At 43.0% G+C, this 22704-nt stretch overlaps 1 protein-coding gene across 3 annotated transcripts; it reads right to left on the reverse strand.

Annotated features, from left to right (window-relative positions):
- Positions 1–73: 73 nt before the first annotated feature.
- On the reverse strand, positions 74–22393 carry LOC133381205 (zinc finger and SCAN domain-containing protein 30-like). Of its 3 annotated transcripts, XM_061619933.1 has the most exons (7): positions 22113–22393; positions 21825–21932; positions 14457–15490; positions 13464–13584; positions 12509–12591; positions 11865–11991; positions 4714–5809 (listed from the first exon to the last, which is right to left on the reverse strand). In XM_061619933.1, exons 3-7 carry the CDS (start codon positions 15189–15191, stop codon positions 4902–4904), a joined length of 1974 nt encoding a protein of 657 aa, XP_061475917.1. In that variant the 5' UTR covers positions 15192–15490; positions 21825–21932; positions 22113–22393; the 3' UTR covers positions 4714–4901. The 3 variants fall into 3 exon arrangements, with proteins under 3 accessions (XP_061475919.1, XP_061475917.1, XP_061475918.1); XM_061619935.1 differs by lacking the exon at positions 4714–5809 and adding an exon at positions 74–2411 and having other exon boundaries at positions 21825–22378; XM_061619934.1 differs by having other exon boundaries at positions 14478–15490; positions 21825–22393.
- Positions 22394–22704: the final 311 nt, after the last annotated feature.

The raw sequence follows: 22704 nt of genomic DNA on the forward strand, positions 1-22704 counted from the left end.
CAAAGCAGATGCTGAGCTATGAGCTTTTATTAAAATACAATTTTATTAAATACCATTAATATATTACACTTTAAAACAAATAACATATCAATACTATAACAGTTTCATTCTGGGCAACAGTTAATTTTATCAACATCCCACAAATGCCTGGCCAAATAAATGTTTTGTTGCAGAAAGGAAAATAGGTGAGGATGTTCCCTAATTTCTGTTAACAGTGCATTGCTAACCATGTCAACTCAGAAACAAGTCCTACTGAATTCAACAGGGCTTAAGCAGGGTTAGGATTTCAGCCCAAGTTACATGATTATTTTCCCAAAGATGTTTCCAACTATTCAGTCTCTGCTTTTGCATGTGTTGCTACGCACTCCTCACTATTGCATTGCTGTAGGTAAACTTTTTAATTTTCAATAGGCATTATGTGTATTGATATCAGAGTAATTGTAGCGAATGCTTGTAAGACAATGAGCCCTATTCAACTAACACATTGCGCTATCAGAAGTCAGTGCCAGGATCTCTGCTAGTGCAAAGGGACTTTCCCCCCTCTCCTCCCCCCCAAATCTGCTCCAGAGGGTCAGGAGACCCCCCCCAGAGCAGTGCACATGGGGAGGAGAGAGATCGTTCTGTCAGGCAAGCAGAACATACCGCTAAGTTGAATGTAACCTTTAGAGTCTAAGTGAAAGCTGACATAGCTGTTCTTTACTACTGGCTTTCAAAGAAATGTTTAGCTCTATCCTAACTGGGAATAGGTGTGAGGAGTACATTTGTGGATGATTCACTCCTTCCAAAATCCAAAAACTGCTACCTCTGATTCGAGGGGGGGGGGGAGGATTAGCTATGCCATCTTCAGATTGGCATAGATGGTGTACTTGATCTGGTGGATCCAAAGCTGCTTCTGTCCTGCCCCATATCAGGAACGAAACACTTCAGGGCCTAATGCTGGCTGCCACAGATGGGAATACTGCCCATGGCAGATTTCCACCTAAGGAGCGGCCCACAGGAATAGCAGGGGGCTCCGCAGATGTGCTTCTCTCTCCTGTCAAAGGGGGCAGACATGCCAAACTCCCCCTGCAGCTCTTTTCTCCTGGCAGAGGCACCTTGGAGAGGTGTGTAATATCTTTACATTTTGCATAAAGCTCTTTTGACCTGCGTGTTGCATTTCTTTCACTCAGACTCTAGTTGCTAGTATTAACCTCTTTTTTATATATGTAAAAAAGAATGTATTGACATGATTCAGTTAGAATTGTTTTCATGGTTGTTTCCTCTCTATGCTTTGAAAACACAGATGCTAAAAACCAGGCCTGTTTATGTAACTCTGTGCTACGCACGCTAATTTTATTGTATATTCTAGGTCACAATTTTTGTTTTATTTCTGAGGAACAATCTGAGGCTTGGCTCTTCTTTTGGTCTTTCTGTAGCAAAAGAACCTGCTGAAAGGCAACATTAGGGGGTAGAGTTGTGGGTCTAAGCCCCTTCTTAGTAGCCCTCAAGGAAACATTGCTCTAGACCACAGACTACAACGTTTTTCAGGACCCTTCACGGGGTGCTCTGATGTTTAAGCAGTGCAGATTTCTGATCCAAACCTTTCCCACCCTCAGGGGACACAGGCCTTAGGAATGGCCTATGAGTCCTCTGATGTCCAATCAACTTATCTCTCCGAGAGAAGCCCTTCCCACATTCGGGACAATGGAATGGCTTCTCTCCAGTATGGATTCTCTGGTGACCAACTAAGTGTACTCTTTGTCTGAACTTTTTCCCACACTGAGAACATTCATATGGCTTCTCTCCGGTATGGATTCTCTGATGCCTTGCTAATTCTGCTCTATAAATAAAGATTTTTCCACACACAGAGCATTCATGTAGTTTCCTTCCTGAATTAATGTTCGGGTGTTTCTGTTCCCATCTGAAGCTTTTTCCATCCTTGGGACACTCATAAGAATTCTCCTCTATGCAGCTATTCTGGTGGCCGATTAATTCATCTCTCCGACATACATTTTCCCCACACTCAGGCAGAGTATTTTGTTTCTCCCCTGTGAGTATTCCCTGAGGTTTACGAGGGCAGCATATTGATTGGATGCCTCTCCCCAATGTGGGACATTCAAAGGGCTTCTCTAACTTATAACTGTATTGTCTCTGACACTTTGGGAACAAGGGCGTTCCCCCATCTGTGGGTACTGCAGGGGTTTTATTAACAGCACTTGCAAGTACTTCTGTGAAGTCACTGCATTTTCTCTCTCTCCTTACTGGCTTTTTCTCCTGCTGCCCTAGGCAATTACATTTCTCCTCCGGAATTTCAGTTGTCACAGCAGAAATATCCTGATGGAATTTTCCAGCTAACTCTCTATGTGTTTCTTCTGGCAAAGTCTCTCCCAGCTGGGAATTCTCCATCTTGATCCAAAATCTCTTTTGTTCACCTGAGGAGACAGAGAGAGGAATTTTGTCCATGCTCTGGTCACCTCTTTTCTAGACTCTTGCACCCTCCTCTTTCCTTGGCATTCTCTCTTGCCAGATCTCCTTTTCCAGGTAATTCAGAATCTCTCTACTAGACTCAGCTTTCCCCTCCCTATACTACTATCTGTGTATCGCCAACCTCTTCACATGCAAGGCTCTCCTCTTCATTTGGTTCTGCTCCTAGAAAAGGTGAATTTTGTGGCTTTTCTAAATTAAAATATTAAAGCAAGTATGGCTTACAAACATGCTAAACCTACACTTATAGCTTCATAAAAATGAGCTAATGGCTCTATCACATTCACACATATTGTTACCTACCAAACATGGGCATTCATTTCAGCTTTTCATCTCATGAAAATGGTTCTGTGCAGCCTAACTACAAACTCTTGCTTCTTGAAAGTTCTAGACTTCCAGTTTCTGCTTCCTTGACTAACGTTGCATGCGCAAAGACCCTGGGTGGATGGGAATGGCCACACAAGACTAAGGAACTGGGACAAAGACAATACAGAAAATGACAGTTGGAGGCAGGGTAGAAAGGAAGAGTGGAGAGGACTGTAAAGAAAAAAGAGAAGATATTATAATACAGGCACAGCTTCCATTTCCTATATTCCCTGCACTTTTGCCACAGAACTGTCATGGCGTCTGGGTGTATCTGCAAATATTTTGATGAAATTCCTTCTCTGGGCAAAAAAGGAAAATGTTCACTGTGTAAACAGTGCAAGAAAGAGATACAAGACCTAGCTGCAAGAATGAAACAAGCTTATTGGGAGAAAATGATGTGGATATGTCTGAAGAACAATCTGGATCACCTGGTTAGTAAATTGAGTGATTCACTTTGTAATGCATTATGGGAATGCATCAATTGTCAAGACTCTATGCCTTTTAGTATTAGTGTTATTCAACAAGCTGTTTGCTATGTTGGATATTAATAGAAAAAAAAACTTAGCTCCTTATGGTTTGTTTAATCAGCTAACTGGGTTCAGCACCTATAACCCAAGTTTATGGTTCAAAAAGATGCAGTTAAGAGGTGCCACTGGATATCATTTTCTTATTTTATATTACATAATATTTTGGAGCATCATGGCAGACCATAATGGTGATGCCATAAGTCTATTCCCTGTTTTTGCTTCAGCATAACTCAGCTTCCCTAAAGAACCTCATTCTATACTTCTTTTCTCAAAAAACAAGCATCTGCAGCTTCAGGCAATATTATGTACTATTTCCTAAATTAATAAAAATCAAGGTATCTAAACAATTGCTGTACCCTCCTTATAAAATGCTATATAGAGTTGTAAATTAACATGCTTTAGTAATCAGATTCACACCACTGTTTAATATATGAAAAACTATAAGTGCCAAACTTGATTTAAATCAAGGGTTTCTCTTGCCGATTTAAATTGCCTTGATTTAAATCAATCCACCCTCCCTCTAGTTTCCCAACAGGTTTCAGCACCCTCATAAAAAAACCATTTCTGGGAGACATTGGAGGTAAATGAGGAAAGTAACAACATCTTATTCTTTTTTTCTCAAGGCTAATTTCAAAAATCAGTACTTGTAAGTAAGTCCCACTAAGTCAGGTGGGAGACATTCCTAGCATCTGCATTTAGGATTGAAGCCTGCTTCTTGCTAATAACTGAAGCATTTTATGAATAGTAAAGGGTTATTTTCAGATTATCACAAGGGTCAGCAACAGCAGTTTGATTGGCTAAACACACTCCCCCCTACCCCCTGAGAGTGATCCCCCTCAGGAAAAACACATGCTGTCTAGAGGAGGAGTAGCTCTCTCAAATATGGCTATTTTGTCTTTTTTATATACATAGTGCTTCAACTAATCACAAAGAGGAGGTATTTGGGGCACTGAAGACCCAGCCTGTCCCATTCTATTCTATTCACATTACGGTTTCTCTGTTGAAGAGAGAAGGGGACAACCCAAACTTAGAGCCTGGGACATGTGCTTGAAGAGGTAGATACAGGCCTCTGTTTATCAAAAGATTTCAAAACTCCAGTTCCCAGTGTTCCTTGAGGAAAACCAGTAACAAGGACAATGGTCTAATCCCAGAGTTTTACACATGAAATATTCCACTAACTATGTCCCACTATGTAGTTCTTAGGATTGCAGCTACTACCAGTCTACTCCTTACTGACAAGATGTCAATGGTTTTTGGAACTTTTTTTTTTAATGTCAAATTCAACATTCTCAAGGAAAAATAGGAGTATACCACCGAAGGATTCTGGGCAAAATGCAGTCACCTGAAAGATTCATAGTGGCCACCCACTTGCTTATCAAGAACCTTAACAGGTGTGGAGAAAGTAGCTTCTGTAGCGATAGAATCCGGTGGCAGACGTTAACGGATGCTCTGATGCTTAACCAATTTTTCTAACTGTGTTTTCCTGCACCTGTGGCATTCACAAGATCTCTGTCCTCTGCAAGTACTCTGATGAACTTGAAACGGTTACTCTCCAGTATGTGTTCTCTGATGGCCAATCAAATGTTGCCTTCGTCTGAAGCATTTATCACACTGAGAACATTCATATGGCTTTTCTCCGGTATGAATTCTTTGATGAATCTTCAAGTCTCCTCTCTGACTGAAGCATTTCCTACACTGAGAACATTTGTACGGTTTCTCTCTAGTATGAACTCTCCGATGTCTCAGCAGGTTCTCTCCCCGACTGAAGCTTTTCCCACACTCAAGACATCTGTATGGTTTCTCTCCAGTATGAATTCTCTGATGTCTTGTTAACCCTGCTCTAGAAGTAAAGCTTTTCCTACATGTAGAACACTCATGTTGCTTCCGTCCTGAATAAATTTTCAGATGGTTCTGTAGTCCGCATCTGAAGCTTTGCCCAACCTCAAAACACTCATTGGACTTCTCTTCTGTGTAGCTATTCTGGTGGTCAATGAAATCTTCTCTTTGAGGGAATCCTTCCCCACACTGGGAGATTACATGTTGTTTCCCTCCTGTCAGTATTCCCTGAGGTTCATGAAAGCAAGGTTTTGTCAGTCGGTCTTCTCCCCACAGGCGACATGCACTGGGGATCTCCCCAGTACGCATCCCAACAAGTCCTGACTTGTAGTGGTATTTTCTCCCATACTTGCAGAATGAAGGCTTTTCCACCTCTAGGGGCCCTGCAGAGGTTTTGATAACAGCACCTGTAAGATGTTCTGTGAGCTCACTGTGTTCTCTCTCTCTTTCCACTGGCTTCTCCTGTTGCCTTTTGTTCTCATATATCTGCTCATGAGCTTCAGATGTCAGAGGAAAATTCCACTGAGATACTTCTGTGAATGCCCTGTGTATATCCTCTGGCAAAGTGTCTCCCTGCTGAGAAGCCTCCATCTTGATCCAACATCTCTTTTGTTCACCTGAAGAGACAGAGAGAGGAATTTTGTCTATGCTCTGGTCTTTCCTAGATGCCTGCAATCACCTTCCCGGCCTCCTCTCCTGCTGGATCTCCCTTCCAGATGGTCTGAATACCTCTGCTAAACTCAAGCTTTTTTTTTTCTCTCTCTCTCCCTCTATTGATACATCATCCCTCTCCTTACATCCCAGGCTGTGTGTATTCTTCATTTTTCCCAGGTTCTGGAAAAGGTCAGTTTGTGACCTCTCTAAATTAAGAAAATAAAGGTAAAGATGGCTACTTTTCTCCTCTAGGATGCACACCTTAACGTGGTGAGGGGGTTTGAGAATGTTGAAGAAGCTGAGAGCAATGCCGTCAGGAGTCTAGACCAAAAGGCTAGATTCCTAGCAGGGTCACCCAAGGTGGAATGGTCAAAGCTGAGACACCAGACTAAGATGCATCCAAACTCAGAGGCAGGCAATGGTAAACCACCTATGAATACCTATTACCATGAAAACCCTATGAACATCCAAAATGCAACACGAGATAGTGCTGGAAGATAAGACCCCCAGGTCAGATGGCACTCAACGAGCTACTGGGGAATAACAAAGGACAAGTACAGTACAAGTAGTACCATGACTAATGATGTCACTGGGTCAAAGCCGAAAGGAAGCCCAGAGGCTGATGCGCACAGATGAAAAAGGAGAGTCCGGAGTTGTACGACGTACACAATAGGAACATGGAATGTGAGAAGCATGAACCAGGGAAAGTTAGAAATTGTCAAGCAAGAAATGGAATGCATCATCATTACAATACTTGGCATGAGTGGATTAAAATGGATGGGAATTGGACATTTTCAATCAGGCAACTTCAAAATATTTTATGCACAAAATGAGAAATTAAGAAGAAACGGGGTTGCTTTAATAGTAAGAAGTGATGTAGCAAAAGCAATTAGGAACTATAACACAAGGTCTGAGTGAGTGATATCAGTGAGATTTAATGGGAAACCTATTAATATACCCATCATCCAAGTCTACACTCCAACATCAAACGCAGAAGAGGAATTGAAGAGATTATACGCAGAAGTACAGGAAGAAACTGATCACACACCAAAACAAGATGTTCTGATAATCATAGGGGACTAGAATGCAAAAGTAGGGAACAGAGAAGAACTAGAAGTTGTGGGGAAATGGGGTTTAGGAGATAGAAATGAAGCTGGAGAAAGAAGTATTGAATTCTGATAAGCCAATAATGTGTTTCTTGCAAACAGATTTTTTGAGCAATCGAAAAGACAACTGTACACATGGACATCACCAAATGGTCAATATAGGAATCAAATTGATTATATAATTGGTAGCAGAAGATGGAGAAGCTCCATTTTTTCTGTGAAAACAAGAGCAGGAGCAGACTGCGGTACAGATTTTGAACTGGTAATATCGAAATCTACAAGGTACTGAGACTGAATCTGTCCACATTTTGACAAAAATCTGTCAAGAAATATGGAAAACTAAACAATGGCCCACAGACTGGAAGCAGTCAATACACATCCCAATTCCAAAGAAAGGGGATTCCAGGGAATGCAGTAATTATCGAACTATTGCCTTAATATCCCATGCAAGTAAAGTAATGCTCAAGATTCTACAACAAAGGCTCTTACCATATATGGAGTGAGAAATGCCAGAAGTCCAAGCTGGACGTAGAAAGGGAAGAGGCACCAGAGATCATATCGCAAACATACATTAGATAATGGAACGGAGCAAGGAAATTCAGAAGAAAATCACCCTGTGCTTTACATCAAAGCCTTTGACTGTGTAGATCATGAAAAACTACGGAATGCTTTAAAAGAAATGGGGGTGCCACAGCATCTGATTGTCCTGATGAGCAACCTATACTCTGGAGAAGAGGCTACTGTAAGGACAGAATATGGAGAAACCGATTGGTCCCCATCGGAAAGGGTGTGAGACGGGGTGTATTTTATCACCCTATTTGTTTAATATATATTCAGAACATATCATAAGGAAAGCGGGATTGGAGCAAAATGAAGGAGGTGTGAAAACTGAAGGGGAAATATTAATAATTTAAGATATGCAGACGATACCATACTCATTCGAAATGTGGCGTTGGAGGAGAGGTTTGTGGATACCATGGACCGCGAAAAAGAGAAATAATTGGGTGTTAGAACAAATAAAACCAGAACTATCACTAGAAGCTAAAATGATGAAACTGAGGTTATCGTACTTTGGACACACAATGAGAAGACATGACTCACTAGAAAAGATGATAATGCTGAGAAAAACAGAAGGGAGTAGAAAAAGAGGAAGGTCAAACAAGAGATGGATTGATTCCATAAAGGGAGCCACAGACCTGCACTTACAAGATCTGAACAGGGTGGTTTGTAACAGATGCTATTGGAGGTCGCCAATTCATAGGGTCGCCATAAGTCGTAATTGACTTGAAGGCACATAACAACAACATGGCTACTTTGGATTATTTATTCAGAGCCTGCTTCAGCTGAACATGGAAGGAAGGTTTTTGGGGCAGTGAATTCCACCAGGCATGTCTTACATCACGGCTTATATTTTGGAGGGGCAAAGGGAAAGCTCAGACTTAACTCCAGGAACTGTGCTATCTGTTTCCCAAGAGGTTTCCGCGCCCTCAGAAAATCTGCAATTGTCCCAGTTAAGTTGAATCAGTACTGTTCCTAGTATCTATGCTTACATATGCAGACCAAGTCATCCCTACTTCTTCCTAATAAACAAATTTTATTTATTTATTATTTGATTTATATCCCTCCCTTCCTCCCAGCAGGAGCCCAGGGCGCCAAACAAAGGCACTAAAAATACTTAAAAACATCACAAAAACAGACTTTAAAATACATTAAAACAAAACACCTTAAAAACTTTTTAAAAAGCTTTCAAAACATATTTTTTAAAACATATTTTTAAAAAACTTGCAGACTGGGACAAGGTCTCAACTTAAAAGGCTTGTTGGAAGACGTAAATAAATAAATAATGTGAAGCATTTTGTGGATAAATCATTTTAAATTAATTACTTTCAGATTTATCAGAAGACTGTAGGACTAGAATAACAAGTGAATATTCACAGACATACAGAATCACAGAATCGTAGAGTTGGAAGAGGCCTATAAGGCCATCGAGTCCAATTCCCTGGTCAATGCAAGACTCCAACTAAAAGCATATGTGACAGGTGGCTGTATATTTATATATATTTATAGAGCTAATAAATCCTTTTCTGATTAATTACAGGGAAAATCAAGGGCATTCAGCATTTTGGGGGGCATAGAATGAGACCAGCACAGACTCATAGCTAGCAGAGACAGAATAAGCAGAAGTGAACCTAAATGCACAGAGCAGCCTTCACCAACTTGGGGCCCTCTAGAACAGAGGACTTTTTTAACAACAAAAAGACAGACAACATCTAAATGAGGAACCTAGGGATAGGATATGATGTCCTGCATTGGAAGACGACATTTGTTCAGCTGTCTAGAACAGCAAGGCAAGGAACTGGGCGTTGGGAAGATCTAAGGAGCCAATCCAAAAGAGATAGTCCAAGCTGGATGGAGTTAACAAAAAGGAGTAAAAAGCTACAGTGGGATGGAGTAGGGGGAACAAGAGAGAAGGAACTATGTAAAGTGCAGAACAGTAAGGGGCATGAACTAGGATGGAGGAACTAGCTAGAGTAACTAAATAAACGCAGAAGAGAAGCAAGAGGAGATCCTTGAGGCAACTGCAGGTCACCTGTGCTTGCAAACCGAGAAACCATTACGTGTAAGAACCAGTAACTTGTATTTGTTTGTTTTTTTCCTTTTCTGTGGGTTTGTTGTAGTTGTTGCTTATTAACACTTTACAATCATTTTAAATTTATCTGATCTATAACTGCTTAGTTCAGATGATGGGATGACACCAACGGACTCCAGGATAGTACCTATAAGAAAGGTAGTAGGATCTGTGTTGGAGAGTGTTGTCGAGCACATTATAAAATATCTCACAAAAAGTCCTACAAGGATCAGCAACAGCAGACAGTTCCTTCCAAGTATGCACACAATTCAAGCTTAAATCAACCTGCTTGTTCTTAACGAGATGAAATATAGTACTGAAACTTGTATAGTTCTAGGAAACATTGGGTCCTCCAATTATTAACTCTATTAATGCCCTATATGGATTCTCGGATGGCTGCTCAGTGCACCTTTGTGGCCACTGTAACCTCCAAGTGGGGCATTCAGAAGTTCTCGGTCCGCGGTGAGTTCTCTAATGACTAAGCTACTTATTTTTTCCAAAAGAAATTTTTTCCACACAGGACATTCATAAGGTTTCTCTCCAGTATGGATCGTCTGATGTCTCATCAAATGTGATCCCCATATAAAGATTTTTCTATTATGACGGTATTCAAAGAATTTCCCTCCAGTGTGACTTTTCTGATGTCTAAGATTAGCTCTCTAATGGAAACCTCTCTCACACTCAGAGCATTTGTATGGTTTATTTCTTGTATGTTTTCTTGAATGATGAACACGGTTTGATTTCAGCTGAACAATTTCCCCCCAATATGGGAAATTCAGATTGGTCCTCTTCAATGTATTTCACATCAAGACCTAATTTTTGACAGCTCCTGCTACCGTACTTGGAGAACAAGGGCTCCCTCGTCCCCCATCCATCACAATTGTGTATTTTCCCCTACAGGTAGCTCCAAAACATTGCAGAACTTGTTGGTTTAATTTTGAGCTTTTAGCCTGCACTTCCATCTTTCTCATGCTTTTTAGCCCTCTACTTCTTTCCAAGGTTATGTACTCTGAGCTGAAATGAAAGCTAAAGTTCTGTGCTAAGCTAAGACAAACTCTGCTCCTTAACATGGTGAATTTTCCTATTTGCATAAATCAAGGAAATATGACTATTTGGTATAATTGATTCTATACTTTCACAGGAGGTGGGTAGGAGAAGGCCATGGAAGTGACTGAAGATGTTCTTGGAACACTAAAATGTGTTCTTACACACTGAAAACGTTCTTGGAACACTGCAGCCGACACCTCCTTACTGAGAGGTCATCAGGCACCAACCACACATTTACACTCACTTTCTAGATTAATCTTTACCTCCTGCAAGAGCATATTTCATAGCTCTTTAAATTATTGAAAAAGGTTAACTACTCTTTCCTCCACTCTTTGCTTCGTGGCTTCTTTCTTCAATTGAAAGTTATGCCGCCCGACAAGATCAGCCACGCAGGGCCTTCTCTCAGCCCCGCCAACTAAAACAGCTAGGTTGGTGGGGACTAGAGAGAGGGCATTCTCAGTGGTGGCCCCCACTCTCTGGAACTCCCTCCCGTATGATCTTCGGCATGCCCCTTCCCTGAATGTATTCCGCCAGGCCTTGAAGACCTGGCTTTTCAGACAGGCCTTCGGGACTTCCGGGGAGGGTTAATCTCTATGACAAATTGCCTATTACTCTGAACTGTCACTGTGTATAGTTTTTATTGTTTGTATTGTATTATTATGATGTATTTTATTGTAACCGAGATGTACGTCGCCTAGAGTGGCCATTGGCCAGATAGGCGACACATAAATTAAATTATTATTATTATTATTTCATGACAGGACATGTGTGGGTTTTTAAATTTCTGTTTTCTATACCACCTAGCACATCTTTAGGCACTTCTTCTATAGTTTAAAACAGCTGGTATAATGCAGTGGGGAAGAGAACTTGGCTGGGAGTCCAGAGTCTGTGGGTGTCAAGGGCTAGCTAAAGATCACCCCACAGTGAGTGGCTCAGGGGTTACGTGCCCTGCCACCTGTGCAGCCATGGGCAAGCTGCAGAGTCCCAAGGGGCCCAGTTGCCCCCCAACTGGCAGTTGCGGACAAGGAAGGGGCTGGCTTGTGCAGCTGTGGCAAGCTGAGCAGGCCCTAGTCAGTTGGGGAGGACTAGCTTCAGAAGGAGGCAATGGTAAACTCCCTCTGAATACCGCTTACCATGAAAACCCTATTCATAGGGTAGCCATAAGTTGGGATCGACTTGAAGGCAGTCCATTTCCATTGATAGATCTAATTTTTACTGGATTTTGGCAGCCCTTACCAAAAGACAATACATTTCCATCGGCCTCTGGCAGGACTTGCCAGAACATAGTCTGTTGGCCCGGCTGTGTCAGAGTCTGTTCAAATATGTGCAAAGACACATCTGTCTCCTTGGGGTTCTGTGGTCCCTGGAAACATAAAACACCCCCACCACCAACACTATCAGATCCTGTTGCACAAGAAACAATGTTAATGCACAGAATGAAGTTTACATCCTTTTTCTCCAAAATCTAGAACCATTAAATGGATTTCCAACTCTCAATCCACTCATAAAAATACAATGGAACACTGAAAAGCCACTCTGCTAGCATGTTTTCAGCACTCTGATTTAGAACACAGAAAAGGATGATTGACATATACTGAAGACATGCTTCTAATAGGCACCGTCCTATGCATCACATATGGAGAGTAAAAATCAACTCCAGGTCGCTAAAGCAAGAAAGTTTCAAAAACTGAGACAACAGTGTATGTGGACAAGCATATTACCAATTTGTTTTGTGGACTAGTGATTTGCAGAGTAAGGGCAAAACTAGATACAAATGATAATGATAGGTGTTATTATTATATGCTGTTACCCTTATTATTTCTTATTATTATATGATGTCAATACAGTGGTCTCATGCATAGCAAACTGAGGTCACAAACCTCCTTCAGTCCAACTTCGGTCATTTCCTGTCCCTCAGGAGGAAGCAACAAACTGGAATTACTTGCACATTTGAGTTTGCTACCTGCAAAGGATGGAAGGACATTTTAGAAGCAAAACCTATTAAGGACGACTGGATGCAAAGGAGGCCAGGTTTCCTGACCACTTAAGTTGATGACAAATGTGAATCTGGGCAGAGACACCTTGTATTGAAGCGGTGGGACAAAGTGCCCTGCTGAAACTCCCTCTTCTGTACAGGTGCTCAAGATGTAGGAATCCTGTCTTTCTTTGTACCTGGTCATCCCACAAAAAGACAGTCTCTGGCTATCTCTTAGTGCTCTCTTTTGGCCCTTGTTCATAGCTGGTCCCTTTTAAAGCAGAAAATTCCTGCCCTTCAGTACGTGCAGAGGCCTTTCAATGAATTCTGCTTTGATTTGACAAACTCAGGTCATATGTAGTTATTTCAGCCATCCTACAACAGGATCTGCCTTCCAAAGAATATTACAAGATCAAGTTCTAATCAACGTGAAAATGACTAGGAGCAAGCGTGAAAACCTGGGTAAGACTTGAATATGTGATATTTTGGATGATCAGTAAGTACTCTGTCATTGCTTAGATTTATCTTGTAGCAAGATATTTTTTTGTTAGACATCACTGGATCTGGCACCTCCCAAGTAGTCACATGCAAAAAGCAAGTGTAGTTGTGTAGAAGAGGGAAATTCAACTAGTGTAGTTTCCTCATTCCCCACATGACAAATTACACCTCCCCAAATCTCAACAGACTGCTAAAGAGCTGTTGCTTTCCTTTCCATCTGGTCACCCTAATTATTCCACAAACACAAAAGATGCAGAACTCTTTGGCCACAATCCTAGCCTCACTCACCTGGGAGTAAGCCCAAATGAATTGAATAGGACTTCCTTCTGAACAGACATAATAAGGACTCAATAAATCCTTACCCAGCAGACTGATCTCCCCATCTCCGATTTGCTTGTCATCTTTGTAGATTTGTGCCTGAGCAGTGTCCGGCAGCACCTCTTCTGCATCCACAGATCCCATGCACACATCCTGCAATGGTTCCTGAGTAAGCAAGGATGATCTCATTCAGAACAGACAACATGGCCGGGAGAGCAATTGGTATGCAAAAGGGGCACATTCTATATCCCTAAATCTTATTCCTTTCTGAGTATAACTCACCTAGCAATTTTGAGGCAAATAAAGTTCTCATGAGACTGTTCCGAAGCCAAACAAAGCAAGTTATGTTATTGTGAATACCGTGTAGGGTTGGAAATTCATCACACACTCCTATTATGGCTTCTGGACCTTTAAGAGCCACATGGCAGGAAGCATTCCCACAGGTGTTCCTCTCCCTCCATCACCGTGGATTGTATCCAGTGCTAATCCTACTCAAAGGAGATCCACTGAAGTTAACAAACGTGACTAATGTAGGTTCATTCATTTAAATGGGTCTACTCTGAGTAGAACTAGCTTGGCCACAACCCACTATCTACACGCTGGGAAAAGCTGCCAATGTGGCTTTTATATGTTAAAGGCACAGTTGCCCTGCCAGAAAAAGGAGGCAAACTTAAGTTTATTTTGCAGGGTAGTTATAAGGCTAACGCTGCAATTGTATGGTAGAATGCAGTGGGATTTACTTTAACTGGTCTCCATTGGACTTACAATCCAAAACCATGCATTTTTTTTACCCCAAAACAAAAACACACTCCTTCCCCCCCCCCCACCTTTCCTTCTTCCTGAAATTTCATAGGCAATTATGCAGACCTTGAAGACTGATACAAACCCCTCATTTTCTGGCTGGAGCCACAGAAAGGCTGGTTTGAACCATGAAAAGGAACATTCTTTATAGGGAGTGGGGATACACTGTAACATTCTGTGCAACTGTAAGAAACCAGTCCAGGTCCTGTGTTCTGTTACATACATTAAACCATCACCTGCCACTCCCCAGTCTTCACCTCTTGCTGGCTCCTCAGGAACTCCTCCGCCAGGGCCACCGCCTGGGAACACGTCTCCGGCCCACCTGCTCGGATCCAGCCCTGCAGTTCCGGCGGGAGGCTGGCCAGGAACTGCTCCAGGATCAGCAGCTCCAGGATCTGCTCCTTGCTGCGTCTCTCCGGCTTCAGCCACTGGTGGCAAAGCTCCTGCAGCTGGCTGTAGACCCTTCGGGGGTCCTCCACCTCCTCACAGCAGAATTGCCTGAAGTGCTGGCGCTGAGCCTCCATCCTCAGGGCATCCCCTCGCAAGATGGCCGCCTTCACCTTCCCATAGTCCTCCTGATCTCCAGCTTCCAGGCTCCTGAAGGACTCTTCCGCTCTCCCGCTTAGGGCTGGCAGAAGCCGGGCCACCCACTCTCCTCTAGGCCACCGGCAGGCTTTAGCCACTTGCTCGAAGGAGGCCAGGAAGGCCTTGGCATCTTCCCAGGGGGCAGACTCAGGCATCCCTGATGGGTTTCTCCCTCCTGCATGAGTAGGCTGCAAGGTCTTCAAGAACTCCTGCCACTGGGCTTCCCAGCGCTCCTGCACCCCCTTGCCTGGATGCCCTTTGCCCACTTTCAATGGTGCCCATTCTGGTCTCACTGTCATAAATGCATGCTCATCTGCACTGGTAACGTTTCTTTCTCCTTCTGGTCCCCCTTCTAGTTCTGTACCTGCATATTTTTGCTCTATCATCTTCTTCGCCAGCAATGCACTTCAAATCTTGAGCTATAGCGCTAGCAATAACTCTTCTGGCAGGTTGATTCCAGGATAAAGAGTTATTCTCAAACTCGTGTTATTGCTGGAAACACAGAGGAGGAGATACCCAACTTCTGCCTTCTTGGTTGGACCAAGGAGCACTCCAAGAGGAAGGTTCAGGTCTGATAAGATTTGCTGGAGGGGAGAAGAAGAGCTGCAATTTTCACAGGACCCCGCCAGGCCAAAATCATTCCCTGGGCATATTCCTGAGTTGAAAGGAGAGGTTTCTTCCTTATCTAAAGAGACACCATGGAAGTAGGAAAACGAAAAACAAAAAAGAGATGAGCATTCATTGCAGATGTAGCACCTCCAGAACACATTTTATTCTCTTCCGAAAGGTTAGTACATGTGGAATATCAACCCCCATACCAAAAGGCAATTTATCTACATCACTCACTGGGGGGAATTGCAGCTAGTGGAGCTAAGGGGCTTGTCTGCCTTATCATTTTGGAACTATATTTTCCCTTCATTCTGAGAAACTGGTTGGCACTTCAGCCTGTCATAGCCTCTTCTCCCACAAACTCTTTGTCCTTTGTGAAGTGCCGCTCTCCAGGCTGACAGCCATTTTGAGCCATCACCCAACTGCCAATTTCTCCCTCTCCTCACTTGCTTTCATTGCTGTCAGGGCTTTGAATTCTTGTTAACATCTTGTTCCTGTGCAACCTTCACCACAAGCGGTTTTTGGTCCTTTTTGATAAGGTTATCTTTTCTAGGAACCCCTTTCTGGCACCTCTGAAGGAGCAGCGAAACAACATGGCCATGTGGCTGGGCCCAAATGCCAAAAGCTGGACACACAGTGCAACCCTACGCATTGCAGAAAATCCCATGGTGCTCAATGGAAATGATAATAATCACCAATATTATATTTCTATCCCATCTTTCCTCCAAGGAGCTCAAGTGGTGAACATGGTCTTTCCCTCCCCATTTTATCCTCACAATAACCCTATGAGGGAGATTAAGCTGAGAGGCAGCAACTGGCCCATGATCATCCAGTGAGCTTCATGGCTGAGTGGGGTTCTGAACCCTGGTCTTTCAGGTCCTACCCTGACGCTCTAACCATTATGGCACACTTATTCCCTAGTAAGTGTGCCTATTTATTTATTTATAAAAATATTTGTATACTGCTATTTCGTTAAAAACATCAAAGCGGTTTACAACACATTAGAAACAACAACACAAGCATAATAGCCATGGAGCACAAATGTTTTTATCTTTCCTTCCTTTGTTACTTGGGAAACCTGTATTAATAAGAAATTTTGATCATTTTTGCTTTAATGCTTTCGCCCTCAGCAAAAGATGCCAAACGTGAAATCTCAGTACACGTGGGAAAGGGTAGGAGAAGATTTTTTAAAAACCAGATTTCCCATTAATTTTAGAAAAAGGTAAATCAATGTAATAAAATAGCTGCAGCTTCTGTTCAATGCAGTGAAAAGTGAGGGCTGAATATTAAGATTATGCAACTGGGAAAATTATATCATCATCATACTGTATATACACCATGTACACATACACACACATCATTCCTCCTGTCCACTAAAAACAAGGAGAGTTGGAAAAACTAGAAAGTTGTGTTGGTGTTCATGTCTGTATATGCATGTCCATGTATGTTGTGCAGTAATGGGACAAGTGACTCCTTTACTCCTTTTCAATATGCTCAAGTGGTGTGTTTCCCAAGTGAAGGTTTCCAGGCCAGCTGACATTATACCTCAACTCTAGTACCTAGACTTAATTTTTTCTGAATACATAAATGTTTTGTGCTCTTTTTTTAAAAAAAGTGCTTTTGTTGTATCCTCAGCTTTTCATTTTCTCTCACACAAACTCTTCTCTAAAAGAGTCAGCAACGGCCATTTTGAACCATCTCTCAGTTGTCAATTCCTTCCCCTCCCTTGCTTTCATTACTTTCAGGGATTTTAACTCTCTTTAATGTTCTAGTCACATGGAAGGGTTTTTAAGTCTTCGTGTTTTTTCGGTCGAAGGCAGTACAGTAGGGCCCTGCTTTACAGTGATTCGCTAATACAGTGGTCTCAATTAGATGCAATTAGACTAAAGCCCCACTCATACGGCGCTTGTTCCGCTTTTACAGCGGTTTTCAGGCATCACACACCATTTATTCAATGAGTTCCACCTTACAGCGATTTTCGCTTTACAGCGGGGGTCTGGAACGTAACCCACCGTATGAGTGGGGCCCTACTGTATGTGCCTCTGAATCCCAGCTGCTGGGAAATCACAAGAGGAGAGAGTGCTGATGCCGGACTCAATGGGCCAGTGGCCTAATCCAGCAGCCAGGCTCTTCTTTGATTCTTATCTGCTGTCCAACAGTTTGTCCCCTCACAGAATATGAATCTTTTCCACTCACATTTGTTTCTTTCCTTTTTCGTTATTTCAGTTCATACAATTTGTTTTCTAACTTTAAACCACTGCTGCTCTCCAAGCTTGGGGAATCTGATATATAGCTTTAATGGCAGCAGTGCTTTTATTTTCTTCCTTTGTGTCTTTCCCTCAAAGGTAATTTCCTTAGAGACTTCCCTATGAAATGATGCTTCATTCTTCCACCTGCCTAGTTTCAATTATTTTGTTGCTTTCTTTCCTCCTCTCAGGCTTGTGGTTGAGTCCGCCACCCTCTTTTCCCTCACAAGAAACTATCTAGGACTGTTCTGACAGTCACCTGCAGTTTTTTACACCAATGGCGATTTTCACCAGCATACCACTGACTCGCTGCCAGCCATTTTCACTGCCATAGCATTAGCCATTTCTAATGTTCTCTTTCTACAGAAATGCTTTGCTCATGTACAGCCTTTGTCCTGAGTGTTTTTTTCTGGCCCTTTTTAAAGGAAAGTATTTTTTATGTGCCCAATCTTGCCTGGGGGGTGGTTTTTTCCAGAGGTCTATCACTCAGTGAGGGGCCACAAAGTTTATTAGAGAGAATTATGATTTGACTGTGAAAATATAGCATATTTTAAGGGCATCTCTTGGAAGTCCTTTTTTTAATACCTCATCAGAGCAGCAGCAACACTGTCGATCCAGGTCAAATTGCCATTATTTTTTTAAGCAAATCGTTTTGTGCTTTCTGTATGCATACCTAGCACGTAAACCCATTTCATTGTTTATAATATAATACTAGATTTGCTCAATGCACAGAACTACTGGTTTGGTCAGAAAGAAAGAAATACCCATATGGCAGTGGTTTCCAAACATTTTTCCTCACAGACCACTTGAAAATTGCTGAGGATCCTGGAGGACCACTTAACGATTCTTCTGCCCGCTGTAGCAATTTAATGTGCTGTGCTAAATGCTGAATGGTTTTTTAAGTGAATTGTTATTGCTTCTTTTATTTTTTCATTGGTTTTTTGGTACTACAGTTTTAATTCCATAGGATTCAAATCGCAAGTATTCTTCACAGACATGCTGGGGACCACCTGAATGAAGCTTGTGGACCACCGGTGGTCCACGGACCAGTTTGGGAGCCCATGAAATAAGGAATAATCACATCTATGCTGGAACTTGGGGGCACTCCTGTAAGCCACCTTGTTGAACCCCTATGTTGTGCTTAGTATCTGAAAGGTTAAAACTGGCTGCCCTGGGCTCGCTTGAGGAGGAAGAGCGGCATACACATTTAATAATAAATAACTAAAATCTGGATATTTTCCACTTGTTCTCCAGGTTCTCTCTTGCACTCATTAAACAAGAGCGACTACCACTCCCTGGTTTCATTACTCCCAGTCACTCATGCAGATAGAAATCCCCATTTAATCCCCAACCCGACATGGAAGGGCCATGCATGGTTCAGTGGCAGAACATCTGCTTTGCATGCCGAAGATCCCAGGTTCAATTCCTGACATCTCCAGATAGGGCTGGGAGAGACCCTTGCCTGAAATCCTGGAGAGCCACTGCCAGTCAATGCAGATAATACTGAGCTAGATGAACAAATGGTCTGAATAAGGCAGCTTCTTGTGTTGGAGCTGTGCACTCTTTCACCTAAGACCAATTAAATGAGAGTACAAGGGAACTGTTCTGTGTACATCTACACTCTGAATAGATGCCCCTCTCCATGGAGGCAGGCCTCCATCTTTTCTAGACTACAGCAGAGAACCTCTTGGGAGCACAGACTCCCCAAGGGTTGTTATTAGTTAAATAGTATTACTACTTGTGATATACAGTTCCTTCAGAACTTTACATACAAACATCAGTAAATACGGGTCTCTGCCCAGAGGAGTTTACAATCTAAGTTGTTATAGCAGTGCATTTATACCTCCTTGGGCTTCCTTTCTGGCACTTTGCTGTTATGTGCCTTCAAGTCGATTACGACTTATGGCGACCCTATGAATCAGCGACCTCCAAGAGCATCTGTCAGATCTTGTAAGTTCAGGTCTGTGGCTTCCTTTATGGAATCAATCCATCCCTTGCTTGGTCTGTTTAAAGTGGAATAACAGCGGAATAAATGTATGGTGTAAATTTTGTTGTTGTTATGTGCCTTCAAGTCGATTGCGACTTATGGCGACCCTATGAATCAACGATCTCCAATAGCATCTGTCGTGAACCACCCTGTTCAGATCTTGTAAGTTCAGGTCTGTGGCTTCCTTGATGGAATCAATCCATCTCTTGTTTGGCCTTCCTCTTTTTCTACTCCCTTCTGTTTTTCCCAACATTATTGATTTTTCTAGTGAATCATGTCTTCTCAGTATACAAATTAATAAATAGAAGCAACAACTTATTATTATTAGTAGTATTAGTATTATAGTTGGGAGATAAGGGCTAAAGGAGTTAAGTCAAAGGCTTTATGGAAGAGGCAAAGCTTTTAATGAACTGGGAGTAAGGAATCCTGTAGTCCATATTCCAAGGATAGAAAACCTGTGGCTTTCCAGATGCTGCTGGACTCCAACTCCCATCTTCTCTGACCATTGGCCATGCTAGGTGGGGGCTGATGGGAGTTGGAGTCCAACAACATCTGAAGGGCCACAAGTTTGCCATCCCTGACTTGTTCCCTTTTCTTTGAGGGCTGGTGGATGTATCCTTCTTTTCCATTCCTTCTCCTCAGACTCCGTACACATCATACACTTAAAGCACATTTCACCCCAAACGAATACTGGGAAACATAGTTTGTTAAGGGAGCTGGGAACTGTAGCTCTGCAATGTCCTAAAATTCTCAGTTTTCTCTTCGCCAAAGGAGAAAAGCCTTTCTGCAGCCTTTCATATGCAAAGTTCTCTCCCAGGAAGAGGAGGGGTGAGAGAGCCAGTGTGGTGTAATGGTTAGGATGTTGGCCTATCACCCAGGAAACGAGGGTTTGAATCCCCATTCACCCATGAAGCTCACTGGGGGTGACCTTGAGCCAGTCATTGTCTCTCAGCTTAACCTGCCTCATAGGGATGCTGTGAGGATAAAATGGGCAGGGGAAAACCATGGACACCACACTGAGGTCCTTGGAGAAAAGGTGGAATATAAATGCAATTAATAATAATAATTTAAATAAAAATAACAGTAGCAATAAAAATACTGATATCCCTATCCACTTCTCAGGAGTTTTAACCCTTTCAAGCATACAAACAACACACAGCATCAAAGCCCTCAAAAAGTAGTGGTACTATTCTTCCCCCCAGGCTAAGGACAACAAGAGTAGCTTTTGGAAACACCAGAATGTAGCTGAGGAATGTCATCCCCACATTTCAGACTGAGAGGAGGATGAGGATTTATTCAATTTATTACCCACCCTTCACCATAAGATTCCAGGGCAGGTTACAACTATTTAAAATACAGTATTATAAACAGCTTAAAACACAGTGCACACACCATACATTGCCAAGACGTGGCTTTCCCCCAAGAATCCTAGGAGCTGTAGTCAATTCCTCATAGAGCTACACTTTCCAGCACCCTTAACAAACTACAGTTCCCAGGATTCTCTGGGGGAAGTTATGTGCTCTAAATGTATGTTTGCTGTGTACTCAGCCAGTCCTAAAATATATTGTTGTGTGCCTCCCAACTCTAAACACATTCAAAGCACAAACCTCTGCTAGCCACGGGGGGGGGGGGGGGAGGCTCTCCTGAAGAGTTTCAATGATAAAAGGATCTTCCTGGCCCATTCACCAGTTGCTGTGCACCTGAAAGACCCATTAGCAAACTGGCCACTCTATTAGCTTAACAAAAGAAACTCATCTGGCCAGCAGAGCCAGCCCCTCCCCCAAGGCACTCGATTCCAAATCAGAGGCTGGAAGGGGACTCAGGAATTATCCATTCCAACCCACAACTCACAACACTATACATGTCAAAGGCCAGGGTAAAGAGGTGCATCTTCAGCATACGACAGAAACTGCACAATGAAGATGCCAGACACATTTCTGTGCAGAGGCAATTCCACAACTGTGTAGCTCACAACACCCCTATATGGCAGTCAAGGCGCCATCATCCACACATTGCAAGATAAGAAGGCTGAGTGGTGTATGACAACCCTGCAATGTAGCCCAGCAATATTATCCCCGCATTTCCCATTCGGGAAGAGTTGAAGCCGAGAGTAGTTTGCAAGCAACATTGCAATAAAACCTGGCGCTAAATTCACATTGCAGATATTTGGGACTCACCTAAGCAACAGGCAGGGTAGTCTTCTGCAGTCCTTTGGCGAGTACCGAGAGTTGCTGCTGGGTACCACCTTGTTGCACCCGAGTCCCACGTTCTTTTATTCCCCTATACTGCAGATGGGGGAACTGAGGTTGAGTGCGGGTTAAGAAGCCAGCCCTGCTCCAACCTCCCCCTCTCGCCTGCAGCCACGTGGTGCTCCGGGCCTGACCATCAACACCGAGCGCCCCCCATAATCCCGGAAACGACGAGGAGACAGGTGTGACTTTCACCTTTTCCTCGCCCCAACTCACTTCTTCGGGCGATCAACTCCACTGCTGGGGAGGGGGGGGGCTGCGGCAGCGGCAGCCCGGGGCTTTCGGGATACCCTCTCTGTAGGGCTCGCTGGAGTAAGGAAAGCGGGAAGTTGCTGCTCCCTGGACCCGCTCCCCTTCCCCTGCTACCAGACTTTCTTTCTTTTCCCACCTCCCTCCCCAAGGTTTCCTCCTCCTCTTGTTCCTCGGTGGTTTAATGGCGGAGCTGCAGAGGCAGGACAGGCTCCCGCCGACCGCCCCCTATTGAACGACTGAATAATTACAGCTCCTAAAACACACAGAGGAACTCAGAATGAGTCTCATTAATACAGTAAAAGAGTTTTACAGTATAGAACTAGGAGTAATGTGAAGGAAGTGGATGGAGATGCATTTCTAATGCTCACTGCGCTTGCCTGTGGAAGCTCTCAGTTCTTTCCGTTATGTCAGATGCTCTATCTTCGATAGTATCTCCTCATATTTTTGCAGCGCCCAGGGGTGTAGTTGTCCAGCGTCTCAGGGGGTCTTAGACCCCTTACTTTTTTGGGAGCAGGGTCCCAGTAGGGCCTCTATGTCTCCAGCATCCTGTGAGCCA

The sequence above is a fragment of the Rhineura floridana genome, chromosome 3 (genome assembly GCF_030035675.1).
Source record: "Rhineura floridana isolate rRhiFlo1 chromosome 3, rRhiFlo1.hap2, whole genome shotgun sequence".
In the NCBI taxonomy this organism is placed as follows: Eukaryota; Metazoa; Chordata; class Lepidosauria; order Squamata; family Rhineuridae; genus Rhineura; species Rhineura floridana.